Source organism: Pipistrellus kuhlii, unplaced genomic scaffold, assembly GCF_014108245.1.
Source record: "Pipistrellus kuhlii isolate mPipKuh1 unplaced genomic scaffold, mPipKuh1.p scaffold_m20_p_2, whole genome shotgun sequence".
Classification (NCBI taxonomy): domain Eukaryota; kingdom Metazoa; phylum Chordata; class Mammalia; order Chiroptera; family Vespertilionidae; genus Pipistrellus; species Pipistrellus kuhlii.
This window is the reverse complement of record NW_023425515.1, coordinates 63,368,458-63,382,205: the sequence shown is the minus strand read 5'-3', so window position 1 is coordinate 63,382,205 and position 13,748 is coordinate 63,368,458. Positions and strand designations below refer to the sequence as shown.

Sequence of the window (13,748 nt, the reverse complement as noted above, 5' to 3'; positions counted from 1 at the left end):
GTACCAAGTGAATAACTAATTGATAATTACACTGATGCTATTTAAATGTGCAACTTCCAAAGTTTCTAATAATTGTTGAATAGGTTCAGATTTGTTTGAGAGATGATTGCTAGGTCTCTATCCCATTACTTTAAGGCTCTGGGATACCCTTGTGTTTTCTGTTTAACCTTAAGAGCTTGCTTTGAGCATAAAAGAAGAGAATGCCAAGATTGATGATATAAGAAAGTTAAACAAGGACCCTTGACTCATAAATTACATGCTTTTATAATATACATTTACTCTGTTAAGATTTTAAGCAACAAAAAACTCATGAGAATAAAGGCAATATCTGAGAAAGTACTTTGAGCACTAAATAAATTCAAGGCATTTCAAGAATTCTCAGATAGTCTGAAGAACTTATTGGTCAAGTCCCTTTAATAGAGACTTTCCTAGCATCCTAAATCTCTTTCCTTGTAGTTGTTACAGTTACAGTTGCAGTTTTCATTTGTGTATCTGATTATTTGATTAATATCCATTGCCCAACTAAACTTTTATGAAGATGTCTTTTTCTGATTATTTGATTAATATCCATTGCCCAACTAAACTTTTATGAAGATGTCTTTTTTTTTAATGTACTATTCAATATCTAGAGCCTGATATAACATTAACTAGAGGCTTGGTGCATGAAATTTTTTGCACTGGGGCAGGGGTTTCTCAGCCCAGCCTGTACCCTCTTACAGTCCAGGACCCCTCAAGGGATGTCCACCTGCTGGCTTAGGCCCACTCTCCAGGGCAGTCAGATATCCCTCTCACAGTCCAGGACCTCTCACTCCATACCATCTGCCTGCAGTGGTGGAGAGGCTCCTGCCACCACCACTGCACTTGCCAGCCATGAACCCGACTTCTGGCTGAGTGGCACTCCCCTTGTGGGAATGTACTGACTCCAGGGGGAAGCTCCTGTGTTGAGTATCTTTCCCCTGGTGGTTGGTGTGTATCATAGTGACTGGTCGTTCTGCCGTTTGGTTGATTTGCATATTAGGGTTTTATTATATAGTATGTGCAAAGAGAATAGAGTGCTGATCAGGATAATTAATATTGTTAAAAAAGACTCAAACTTGCCATGGAAGATTCACTCCATGACCTTAGATTTTACAAATAATAACAATCTGCTGCATGGTTTAAAGTGCCTATAATCTAGGCATTATATATAAAGAACTGTCAAAAAAAATTTTGTTTACTTCTTTTCCTAATCATGGGTTTATAATCTTTATGTTATAATCTAAAGGTCATGCCTTGTTTTAAACTAAATTCAAGAGAGAAGCTGATTATTTTTACAGTTAGTTATAACATGGTACAGTATAAAAATATATTTTTTCTTAATTCCAGTCATATATTTTTTGGTTGCATTTACAATTATACATCTAAATGTTTTCTTTATATATCATAGGACTTGCTCTGCAGTCAATAACAGGCAGTCAACGTAAGTATGTTACAAACAAAATGCTTAAGTGACTTTTATTTTTAATCTTTATTGTTAAGATTATTACATATGTTCCTCTTTTCTCCCCATTGCTCCCCTCCACCTGATTCTCCACCCCACCCCATGCCCTTATCCCCCCGCCACTGTCTTCATCCATAAGTGTAATATTTTTGTCCAACCTCTTCCCAAACCCCTCACACCCCTTTCCCCTGAGAATTGCCAGTCCACTCTCTTACTATGCCCCTGATTCTATTATATTTACCAGTTTATTCTGTTCATCAGGTTTTTTATTCACCTGATTTTTATATTCACTTGTTGATAGACATGTATTTGTTGTTCATAATTTTTATCTTTACCTTTTTCTTCTTCTTCCTCTTCTTAAAGAATACCTTTCAACATTTCATGTAATATTGGTTTGGTATTGTTGAACTCCTTTAGTTTTTTGTCTGTGAAGCTCTTTATCTACCCTTCAATTCTAAATGATAGCTTTGCTGGGTAGAGTAATCTTGGTTGTAGGTTCTTGCTATTAATCACTTTGAATATTTCTTGCCATTCCCTTCTGGCCTACATAGTTTCTGTTGGGAAATCAGCTGACAGTCATATGGGTACTCCCTTGTAGGTAACTAGCTGTTTTTCTCTTGCTGTTTACAAGATTCTCTCTTTGTCTTTTGCCCTTGGCATTTTAATTATGATGTGTCTTTGTGAGGTCCTCTTTGGATACCTTTTTTTTTGGGTTCTCTGTGCTTCCTGGACTTGTAAGTCTATTTCTTTCACCAGGTAGGGAAAGTTTTCTGTCATTATTTCTTCTAATAGGTTTTTAATATTTTGTTCTCTCTCTTCTTCTGGCACCCCAGTAATTCAGATGTTGGTACACTTAGAGTTGTCCCAGAAGCTCCTTATACTATCTTCACATTTTTGGATTCTTCTTTCTTTCTGCCTCTCTGATTGGGTGTTTTTTGTTTCCTCGTGTTTAAAATCTTTGGTTTGATTCTTGGGGTCCTTTGATCTACTGTTGAATCTGTATAGTCTTTATTTCAGACAGTATATGCTTAATTTCTGACTGGTCCTTTTCCTTTTTTTTTTTTTTTTTTTTTTTTTTGAATTCTTATTAAGATCTTTAAAGGTTTCACTAAGTTCCTCAGAGGTTTTAACAAGATTCTTGAGTTCCCTTATAAATGTGGTTTTGAACTCTCTGTCCAGTCTTCTGCTTTCCTCCATTTCTTTTATTTGTGATCTGCCTCTTTGTCTCCACATTTTAGCTGCTTCCCTGAGTTTATGGAGTGGCTTTGTGTGCAAGTTGTCCTTTGGGCCCAGTGGCTCAGTCTCCCCAGTTACGTGTGGTGGACACTCTTAGTGCACCCCTTTATGGGCTGCATAGTCTTGTTACAGTTAAGCCTTGATTGTTGTTGTTATCACTGGGTGGAGTTGACCTCCAGGCCAATTGGCTGTGAGGATAAGCTGTGTCTACACTGGGAGAGCCTTTATGCTCAGTTTGGTTGGGGCAGGGTGTCAGAGCAGAGCAAGCAGCCTTGGTTTCACATCAACCCCGCCCTAAGAGGCTTGGGTATCAGTGTCCCGCAGCAATGGCTACATGCACCTCTGAGAAAAAGCTGCTCTCGAGCTTTGCCCGCTGCCAGACAGTCCAATTTCTCCCCAAATGAGTGTGGGTACCCAAAGTCTCATCCGGTTTGTAGTACGTCTAGTCAGGAGGCTTTGTTTCCCTCCGGAACAAGAAAGGCAGCCACACATTCAACTGCCCGAGCCATCTCCACATACACATCTCCTCACCTCTGTCTTCCATAGTTTCCCTGGGTCTCAGTGCCCTGCGGCTATGGCTGCATGCACCTCTGACAGAAAGCTGCTGCCAGACAGTCCAGTTTCTCCCATATGTGCCTGGGTTCCCTGAGTTTTGCCCGGGACTGGATTTCAGCACTATGGGAAACCTTTGTTTCACTCCGGTTTGAGAAAGCCAGCCACGTATTCAGCCGCTCAGCCCTTCTTCTTGTGCATACACGTTTCCGTGTCTCTGCATCTCTGCCCTCCACTGCTCCTGCATCTCAGTGTTCTTTTCTTTTTCTTTCTAGGTGTAGAATTTCCACTCAGCCAGCTTTCTGGTGGTTCTGGGTGATGTCTGCTTTGTCTTTTAGTTGTAGTTTTAAAATTGTTGTGCAAGGCAGCAGTATAGGTGTTAACCTATTTCGTCATCTTGGTTTCTCCTCCTAAGTGACTTTTCAATTTGGGAATGTTAAGGGATCATTGTAAGAATCTTACTTGGTCATATAAACTGTATGACCAACTGTCATTGTTATAGGCTTGGAAAAGCATGTAGTTAAATTACTATTGATCAGCTAAATCTAGTTTGATCCTTTTTACTCTGTCTTGGTCTTAGTGCTAATGTCCCAGGGTTTACCCCAAGCATAGTATTTTAACTTTTTGATACAAAGAACATTTCAACAGGCAAACATGCATAACTGCTTGCTCTACTTGTTCATATGTGCTACTTTTCGGATTATGTAGATTTTTATCTTTTTTGCTGGATAGTGAATTGTCAATTTTTTAAAAATTTTCATGCTTTTTTTTAAATGTAAAGTATCTTCACATTTGGGTTCAGGCTAGTATTTGTACTATTATGTGGCCATTGGTAAATGGGCATTTTATTTTCATCTAGTAATTAAACAAAGTAAGATGTCTTCTATTTCTAGTTCTGGAGTGGTGTTTTGGGGGTATATATTTATTATAATCATAGAAGCTAAAATTGTGTGCATTCAAATATTGAGTGTTTTGTCTTTAATATTTAGATATTGACATAGAAGAATTACAAAATGAGGAAGAAGAACTAAGTCCACTTCTCATGGAGTACAATATAAATGTAAAATCAAACCCTGAGATACAGTTAGCAGAAATGAATAAAGATGACGCATCGATAGCAAGTGAATCTTCAACAGAATCTATTAAAGATCTCCAGGAAGTATAAGCTCTCATTAATATTTGAATAAGAAGAACTTAATAATCAGAGCCTTTAGTTTGTTGCATGTGCTATATTTGAAGAGTTCAAGACACTCTTAATTTATATCTTAGTTTATACTTAATAGTGTTCTCACAAAACTTAAAATGTAATGGTTCTTTCCTTAGTACTTTATTCCATAATATTTATTGCCTTAACCATATATATGATCATTTCACCAACATTTATTGGACATTTATTATGTGGCAGACATTATGCTGGACTTTTGAACATATTTCTTTATTCTGATTGATGGGAGTGAATGTGAGAGGTTAATAGAGAGTAGAGGAAAGCATAGTGGGGAATAGAAGGAGAGAGAATGGAGGGAAAACAGCAATATTTCAACACCATTTACACAAATGTTGGAATTCTGTATTTCTGTATAGATAAGTAGCAACAGTTTTTATATAGTCACTAAATTTTTCTTAGACTTAATTTTTCATCTTATGGACCTGATTTTTTTTTTTACTTCTTAAAAGTGCCTTCCTCAATTACTAATGAGTTCATGTGTGGAAGTGTGGACTTGTGAGCTTTATTCAGTGACCTACTCACTGACATTGTTTGTTGTTCCATTATGCATCAGTGCTTTTATTTTATGAGCAGAAGACTGAGGTGAAAGTGAAAAATTTCCATAGAATCTAGAAAGAAAATATAAGCTATATTATTAGAAGATAAAATATTTCAGCATTTAGAGGAAACTTATTTTTCAAAAACACTCAATGTGTAGTTTGATTTCATATTAAATAAATTGTTTACTTATTACCTATCAGGTTAAGAATAAGCCAATGAAAAAGAAACAGACTAAAAGTAAAAAGGTAAGAAACTATATTGGCATTATAATAGAGGAATGTCAAATTATGAACAACTTGTGTAATATATGGATTCACTGTTATAACTTATATAATTAAGTAGATATATAGTACAAATGACTTAAATTGTTAATAGCTTATTGAATCTTATAAAAAAGTCTATTCGTGTTAGATCCTGAATGACTTAAACTTATAGTGTGCCTATTTTACTTCCCTACATCATAATTCATACATTTATGTATACAAATAAGAAACAGAATTAGTCACTTAGAAATTCCTTTAATTTCTGCATACCACTCTCATTTTTAAAATTCCTGCTCAGTGTTTTTAAAAATGACTTTTCATCGTATTTCTACTGATATGTTCAGAAGCATTTTTTAAAACCTTAGAAAATTCTGACTTCTTTTGTGTTTAATACCCTTCCACCAATGCACTAATGTGCAAAAATAGTACATATGTAAAAAAGCTTCTTTCATGCCTTTTCCTTTTTTTTTTTTGCCTGTTGAAAAATGAATAGGTTACTAACTATAGCACAGTTTCAGCAAGAAGTTTTTTAATTGCTTATAAAATTACAAGGGAGAGCCAAGAGTCATTTTGTGGGGACTTTTCTTTTTTAATTAAGACTTTATTTTCAAATTAAAATTAAATATGGAATAAATACATCTGGAAATGTAAACACCACTCAAAAATTCATACTGTAGTAATATTTTAAATGTCTTTATATATGTCAGCATCTATCTAGGAATTTCTGTGTTTGTTTTTTTTAGCATCCTAAGTTTTTTATTTTGTTTTTTCCAATTTACTTTATTAAAAGAAGTTGAGCCCTGGTTGGTGTGTCTTAATTGGTTGGGTATCATCTTGGGCACCAAAAGGTTGCTGATTCCTTTCCTGGTTAAGGCACATACCCAGGTTTTAGGATGTATCTCAGTAGGGGGCATGCAAGAGGCAGTCAATTGATGTTCAACTCTCAGATGGATGATTCTCTTGTTCTCTACTTCTCCCTTTCATTCTCGATAAAAATTTAAAAAAAAACTTTTTTTTTAAAAGAAGTTGAGATTCTTTGAACATAAGATAATTTTTATTAAGATACATTTTGGACATTAAAAGAGAGATCTTACATCTTTTTTTTAATATACTTTATTGATTTTTTATAGAGAGGAAGGGAGAGAGATAGAGAGATAGAAATGTCGATGAGAGAGAAACATAGACCAGCTGCCTCTTGCACCTACCGGGGATGTGCCCGCAACCAAGGTACATGCCCTTGACCAGAATCGAACCCGGGACCTTTCAGTCTGCAGACCGACGCTCTACCACTGAGCCAAACCGGTTTTGGCAATCTTTTAATTAAATTTTATAGGACCTAACATCCTGAAATTTTGACATATCATTTGGTATATTAAAGTCCTATTTATATACTCAATTGCTTTTATTTTAAGTGCAAAGAATTTTCTACTTGTAGTATAATAAGCAACCACTCATAAAAATTCTTGATTCTGTTTTTCAGAATAAGGAATCAAAAGAAGAGCAAGGGTAAGTATTTATTTAATTTTAAAATTTTTCTTAGTAATTTCAAAATGTGCTTTGCCATATGAAACAGCCTTGCCTTGGGAAGTGTTCTCAATAAGAGAATAAAGAACAGTTCCTTAGTAAGTTGTCACCATTTACATAAAGTGAAAAAATTTAACTTATCATTTACTTTGGTAGAATAGAATCTTTTGCCATTTTTCTATAAGGCTACTCAGAAGTCACCAATTGCTAACAATTTCACGTGAGGACTAATTTGGGTCTAGCATAAAATCTTTTAAAATATAGTCTAGATTTGCTAACCACAACCCAAGACTTAACTTTACTAAATAAGATTTATTTGCTAAATAAAACTTAACTTTAAAGGACAAAATATTGTTTGTCCCAATGATTTCTTTAACAAAATTCATTGTGATTTTTCTAAGAATACACAGCCTGAACACTGTCTAAAATTTAGGCCATAAACCCTTCTGATGCTGAGCATCTAATGAGACTAGTGCAATATTAATTTAGAAAACAATGGTTTAGATGAAAACTCTATACAATTCTAAAAGATCATTTTGATTTTATCATTATTGTAGCCAAAATATGGTAGAAAAGGAAGAGTATTTGAAGAAAGAGCAAGCAAATCTACACCCAGAAGATATAAGTGATATTCATGAAGATTCCACAACTGAAGTAAAATGCTATTGCGTGGATGAATTGCAAATTATGAAGCTGATAGAGCAGGTAAGCCTGATTGGAGAGAGGAACGCTCTGCCTTTCTTCTTCCAGAAATAATTGTAGACTTTGTTTGCCCCATGACTCTTTGAATAGCATGTTAGTCTAGTGGTTTATTCTTGTGTTTGTGAGGCGAAAACAACAACAACAACACAAAACAAAACAGGAAGGGAGAGAGAGGGGGATGAGAAAGGAAAAAAGATTAGGAGCTAGAAACTTTTCATTTTACCCCTCAAGCCATTTCTTGGTTTTAATTATTGTCAGAGTTGATTACAACTGTATTTTTTTTTGCAAAGGGATTTCAGCTACCTCAGAAGAAGGGGTGAAACTGGCATAATCCTATTAGATTATATTTCATGAGAAAAATAGTCTTGTAAAACAAATCTACTTTCATTGATTTTTAGTTAAATCTGGTTGTTTCCATGAAATATCAGTGTATAACAATCTTTTCTTTGGTTCCTTTCCTGGTAGTAATCATTGCTGGGGATAAGATACCTATATGTGGCCGTAACCGGTTTGGCTCAGTGGTAGAGCGTTGGTCTGCGGACTGAAAGGTCCCAGGTTCGATTCCGGTCAAGGGCATGGTTGCGGACATTGGTTGCGGGCACATCCCCAGTAGGGGGTGTGCAAGAGGCAGCTGGTCGATGTTTCTCTCTCATCGACATTTCTAGCTCTCTATCTCTCTCCCTTCCTCTCTGTATATAATCAATAAAATATATATTAAAAAATATACCTATATGTAAAAATGCATATGAATATTATTTAAGTATTGAAATAATACAAAAATACACAGCTTATGAAAGGTTTTTTTTAAAGAAATGCCTTGATTTTTTTTTATCCCTGAGAATTCTATTCTGAGATCATTTTATGATAACCTGATACATGGTTTAAATATTATATAATGATATATAGTATATTGACAATATTGATTATCTAAGGCACATGTGTCAAACACAAGGCCCGCGGGCCAAATCCGTCCCGCCAGGCCTTGCAATGTGGCCCGCACCGCAATGTCATCACTGCACTCCGCTGCGTTTCCATCACAATAACAGTTTATGACTGTTCAGTAAACCATTCGGCCCGCGATTTAGGCTGGATTTTAGATTTTGGCCCCTTCTCTGATTGAGTTCAACACCCCTAATCTAAGGGTACAGTTAACACAAATGATTCCCTGGCTGATAGTAAAGTCCTTTATAATAAAAACCCCAATATGCAAGTCGACTGAAAGGTGGAACAAACAGTCACTATGATGCGCACTGACCACCAGGGGGCAGGCGCTCATGGCAGGAGATCCCTCCCTTCCCCAGGTGGTCAGTGTGCTCCCACATGGAGAACTCCACTCAGCCAGAAGCCAGGCTCACAGCTGGTGAGTGCAGCACTGGAGACGGAAGCCTCTCCCGCCTCTGCTACAGGCAGGCGGTAAGGAGTGAGGAGTCCCAGACTGTAAGAGGCATGTCTGACTGCTGGCCTAGGCCTGATCTCTGGCAGGTGGACATCCTCTGAGGGGTCCTGGACTGTGAGATGACGCAGGCCAGGTGAGGGACCTCCCCCCAACCCCCAAAGTGCAAGAATTTTGTGCACCAGGCCTCTGGTGTTCATATAATTATCATACCTTTTTTCTCCTTCCAATTATAAAAGAGAAAAATGCAAATTAACCGTCACTCTGTCACAAAGATGGTGGCACCCATGGCCACAGGATGGCAGTGCTCAGTCCCCTGAGCCCCACTGCTGGAGTGTCCAGGCTCTGTCAGTGACAGCAGGGCATGGGGGCTTTCTTAGCGTGGCAGTGGCAGGGAAGCCCCCACACACGGCAGACAGAGCCCAGACAGTAGGGCTTCCTTAGAGTGGCAGTGGTGGGAATGCACCCAGACCCGGAAGACAGAGCCTGGATAGCAGGGCATGGGGGCTTTCTTAGTGCGTTAGCATCGTTGACAAAGCCCCCAGGCCTGGCAGACAGAGCACACTGTAGGGCATGGGGCTTCCATAGCACAGCAGCGGTAGGAACACCCACAGACCCGGCAGACAGAACCCGGACAGCAAGACTTGGGGCTTCCTTAGTGTGGCAGTGGTGGGGAAGCCCCCAGACAGGGCAGACAGCCCCGACAGCAGGGCATGAGGGCTTCCTTTAAGTGGCGGCAAAGCTCCAGACCTGACAGACAGAGCCCACTCAGCAGGGCATGGGGGCTTCATTCACACATGGGGGCTTCATCTCCATGGCTGCGGCGAAGCCCCCAAGCCCTGCAGAGAGCAGAGAACCATAGGAGTGGGTCTAAGCCATCAATAGGACATCCCCTGACAGCTCCTGGATTGGAAAGGGTGCAGGTTTGACTGAGGGACCCCTATGCATGTGTTTCGTGCACCGGGCCTCTAATATATATTATTGATATTTTACAGAGAGGAAGGGAGAGGGATAAGAGTTAGAAACATCGATGGGATAGAAACATTGATCATTTGCTTCCTTCACACCTACCACTGGGGATGTGCCTGCAATCAAGGTACATGCCTTTGACTGGAATTGAACCTGGGACCTTTCAGTCCACAGGCCAACACTCTGTCCACTGAGTCAAACCAATTATGGCATGATGTGTATATTTTAAGTGAAATGAAATATTCTAAGTTTTGTAAAGCACACTATAATTTAAATGTGGGGCCTTTGGTTTTCATCTAATAGCCATGAAAGTTATGAGAACTTGCAAATAGAAAATATGTCATACACCTTTTGACAATAAATTCATTCTTTTACTTAAAAAACATTTAGCATCTGCTTTGTCTCAAGGGATACACTATGACATGGGCCTGTGATTAGAGTGTTTGTAATATAGTGGAGAATTTGAACATTAAAGTATGTCATGTAATAATATTAAGTGCTTAGGTTATTAAGGTGCCTCTACTACCTATCTGTAACCTGCTCATAAAATAGAGCAGGTTACTCTATTTTATCATCTACAAAATGTAAGTATTCATTGCTTACCTCATAAAATATTTTGTGTTTTGTTTTGTTTTTGATAGTAAAAGTATTAACCGCCCCCCCCCCCTAAAAAACAATAACACAAAAACAAAAAGAAAACCTAAAATGTGATGAGCATGCCAGGTAATTTTATCAAATGGTAGCATCAGTAAATAAGTAACTGGTATTGTTTAGTGAATGTTGTAATGAGGGAGAGATTGGGTTTATCTAAACTAATCAGAAGAAACGTTTGCATTGATACCTATATAGCATGAATAGGTGGTAGATGAAAACTTTAAATCCTCTTTAAATAACTAAAATATTAATGCTTTTTTAAAAGAAGAAAATAAAGCATGCATATTCCATTTGCTTAATAGATCCCTGCAGAATATGGAGAAATTGATAAGGATAAGCTTGCTCGACAACTGCAGCTTTATAAATTGCGCTATCAGTGTGAAGTAAGTACTTTTGCCATTATATTTGAGGCAAGTCAGAGGTAATTCAAATGTTCAACTACATGATATCTTCTTTTCTAAAAAACCCAATTTTTTTTTTCTTTCAATGTCTGGTGACTTGAGCAGAATTAACTGAAATTTTATTTTACTTTGAGCAGGGCTTTGAGAAACAGTTGAAAAGATTGACATTGCGGTGGCAAGAAAACCAAATAGAGGTTACGAGGAGAGATCAAATCATTGCATCTCTTAATCAACAAATGGCTTTTGGAATCAATCAGATTTCCAAGTAAGTATAAATCCTTTTAAAACAAAATTCTGGGTTTGCTCCATAGTGAATGCTATCTTGAAAAGATAATCCATAGGTGCCCACTAGGTGGCATTGTGACTTCATATAAGGAACTGCCAACCACAGGACAGTACTTGCTTAAAAATCATTTCTATTTTTGCCTTGCCAGCTAAATGGAGCAACTGCTCCCTCTATATGTATGTAGCTTTTCATGTATTAGATGAACAAGTGTGAAGATACTAGAATTTCATGAGGAAGATAATTAACTTTCAAATCATGATTCTAGTCTCTTGGCCTTTTCTTTATAGTATATGATAAATATATTCCTCATGACATCATGGAATCAGTTGTATGTTTTTTTATGTTGGTCCTCAGAGTGTTTGTGTTCTAAGACCAAGAGAACTGGAGACTCTTCTCAACTGCATCAACTTCATTTCTTTCATAACTTTAAAGATTACATGCCTAAGACTAAAAATTTTGATGTAATAGGAAAAAACAAGTGTCTTAGTTTATTTTTTTTAATAACCACTGCCTCCAATGATTATTAGTTGAAAGAATAATATAATTTGTAACAAATTATTTTAATGAACAGTAGTAACACAAGATACCAGTCATCTAAGAAGTCTAATTTATTTTTAAATATATTTTTTATTGATTTCAGAGAGAAAGTGAAAGGGAGAGAGAGAAATACCATTAATGAGAGAGAATCATGGAGTAGCTGCTTTCTGCATGCCCCACACCAGAGATCAACCTGGGCATGTGCCCTGACCGGGAATCGAACTGTGACCTCCTGGTTCATGGGTTGACGCTCAACGACCCAGTCATGCTGGCCAGTCCAGGAAATCTAATTTGAAATCCTTTGCAATTCCTAGACTGCTAATAAGGAGAAAAGGTAATTTCTAGGAAATAATCTTATAGTGAAGAGTCCAAAATACTAATTGTAAAATTAGAGAAATACTTGACAGAAATTTAGGATTTAAATTTTTCCCTATATATCATATCGTCCATCCTGAAGATATTTTTAAGAACTTATTGTTGTATCTCTGGCAACTTCATATCAGTTGAAAATACTTTCAGGCCTGTCCTGCAGGAATTAGAGAGATCCTTCAAGTTTACAAGGAGGTGAGTAAACTAAGATAGCATGGGCAAACTAAGCACTGCATTCACTTAAGAAGGATTCAAAACTTTGTCTTTTAGCCTGAAAGATAATGACCAATCCAGAAATATGTTACATAATACCAGAGATTAGCAATGTCATGCCATGCTTGCAGATGAATTTTCTCTCTCCTCCTAATTTGAGGATATCCCTTCTCAACTTTGATAGCTGACCATCCTTATATGCTCGAAACTGCAAACAGATCACTTTAGGGGATACATATATGTTCACTAAATAAGCATTCAGTGTTAAACATTCTCTAAACATTTAAGTACTGTGAGAAGAATTATGTAAGACATATGTAGAGGCTACCAAGACATGTTAGATACTAACTGTTGGCTAATAGAGAATATAGGTAGATCACATAGGGCCGTGGTCGGCAAACTGCAGCTCACGAGCCACATGCAGCTCTTTGGCCCCTTGAGTATGGCTCTTCCACAAAATACCATGGCCTGGGTGAGTCTATTTTGAGGAAGTGGCGTTAGAATAAGTTTAAGTTTAAAAAATTTGGCTCTCAAAAGAAATTTCAATCGTTGTACTGTTGATATTTGGCACTGCTGACTAATGAGTGTGTCGACCACTGACATAGGGGGTTAAAGTTACATATAACAGAGGGATTTCCAGTTTCACCATAGTAGCTCCATTACTTGTAAGTCCTCCATCTTACAATTAAAACACCCTGGACCTAAAAAGAACAAACAAACAGAAAGACTCTGAGAAGTGGAAGAAAAAACAGACAGTTTGGAGACCTTGGACTTGAGGAATGATACAAGCAGTGATTTTCCTTATTGCCTCCTATATATCTTAGACAAGGTGCTGCAGAAACTTCTAATTGCCAATAGGCGTAGGGTGAAAAATTCCAAGGAAAATCTGTTTCCTCTAGCCAAAGGAACAGGAAAAGGAAAATATAACAACTAAAAACCTTCTTGGCACTACCCACCTACTCTAGCCAAACACCAGCAGCCCCCCACACCTTTCCTTGGAAGCAGATAGTATGCTCTGACAAAAGCAGATGGCAGGAATCAGATCACACAGAGTCTCCACCACTCCTTTAGCCTCCTCTCCCCAGTTAGTCCCAGAGCTCCTGCCTCTCTCCATCAAAGCAGTGTGAATTGGCCCTTCTACACTTCACTTGAAATAGGAAAAGATCAATAGCAGTAGGCTATTTGTGCATATAATAATACCTAGTGCGACAACTATATAAGAAAGCTACATAGAGATGGAATCGTTTAAAAATGTTCATATAACCAATAAGAAGGTAAGAAAATAGAAACAGGAAACAAACAGAAAACCAATAATAAAATGACAGATCTAATCACTAACATATCAATAATTACCTTAAATGTACTAGTAAATGGTCTAAATACACCAATTTAAAGATAGATACT

The 13,748-nt window shown here is 37.4% G+C and overlaps 1 protein-coding gene across 1 annotated transcript in view; it reads left to right on the top strand.

Annotated features, from left to right (window-relative positions):
* Positions 1–13,748, top strand: part of DZIP3 (DAZ interacting zinc finger protein 3) — a 120,909-nt gene that overhangs the window by 65,973 nt on the left and 41,188 nt on the right. Inside the window, 7 exon segments of the mRNA XM_045584010.1 lie at positions 1,427–1,459; positions 4,258–4,427; positions 5,234–5,278; positions 6,777–6,802; positions 7,378–7,525; positions 10,841–10,921; positions 11,077–11,204. Of these exon segments, the coding sequence (XP_045439966.1) occupies positions 1,427–1,459; positions 4,258–4,427; positions 5,234–5,278; positions 6,777–6,802; positions 7,378–7,525; positions 10,841–10,921; positions 11,077–11,204 (631 nt within the window).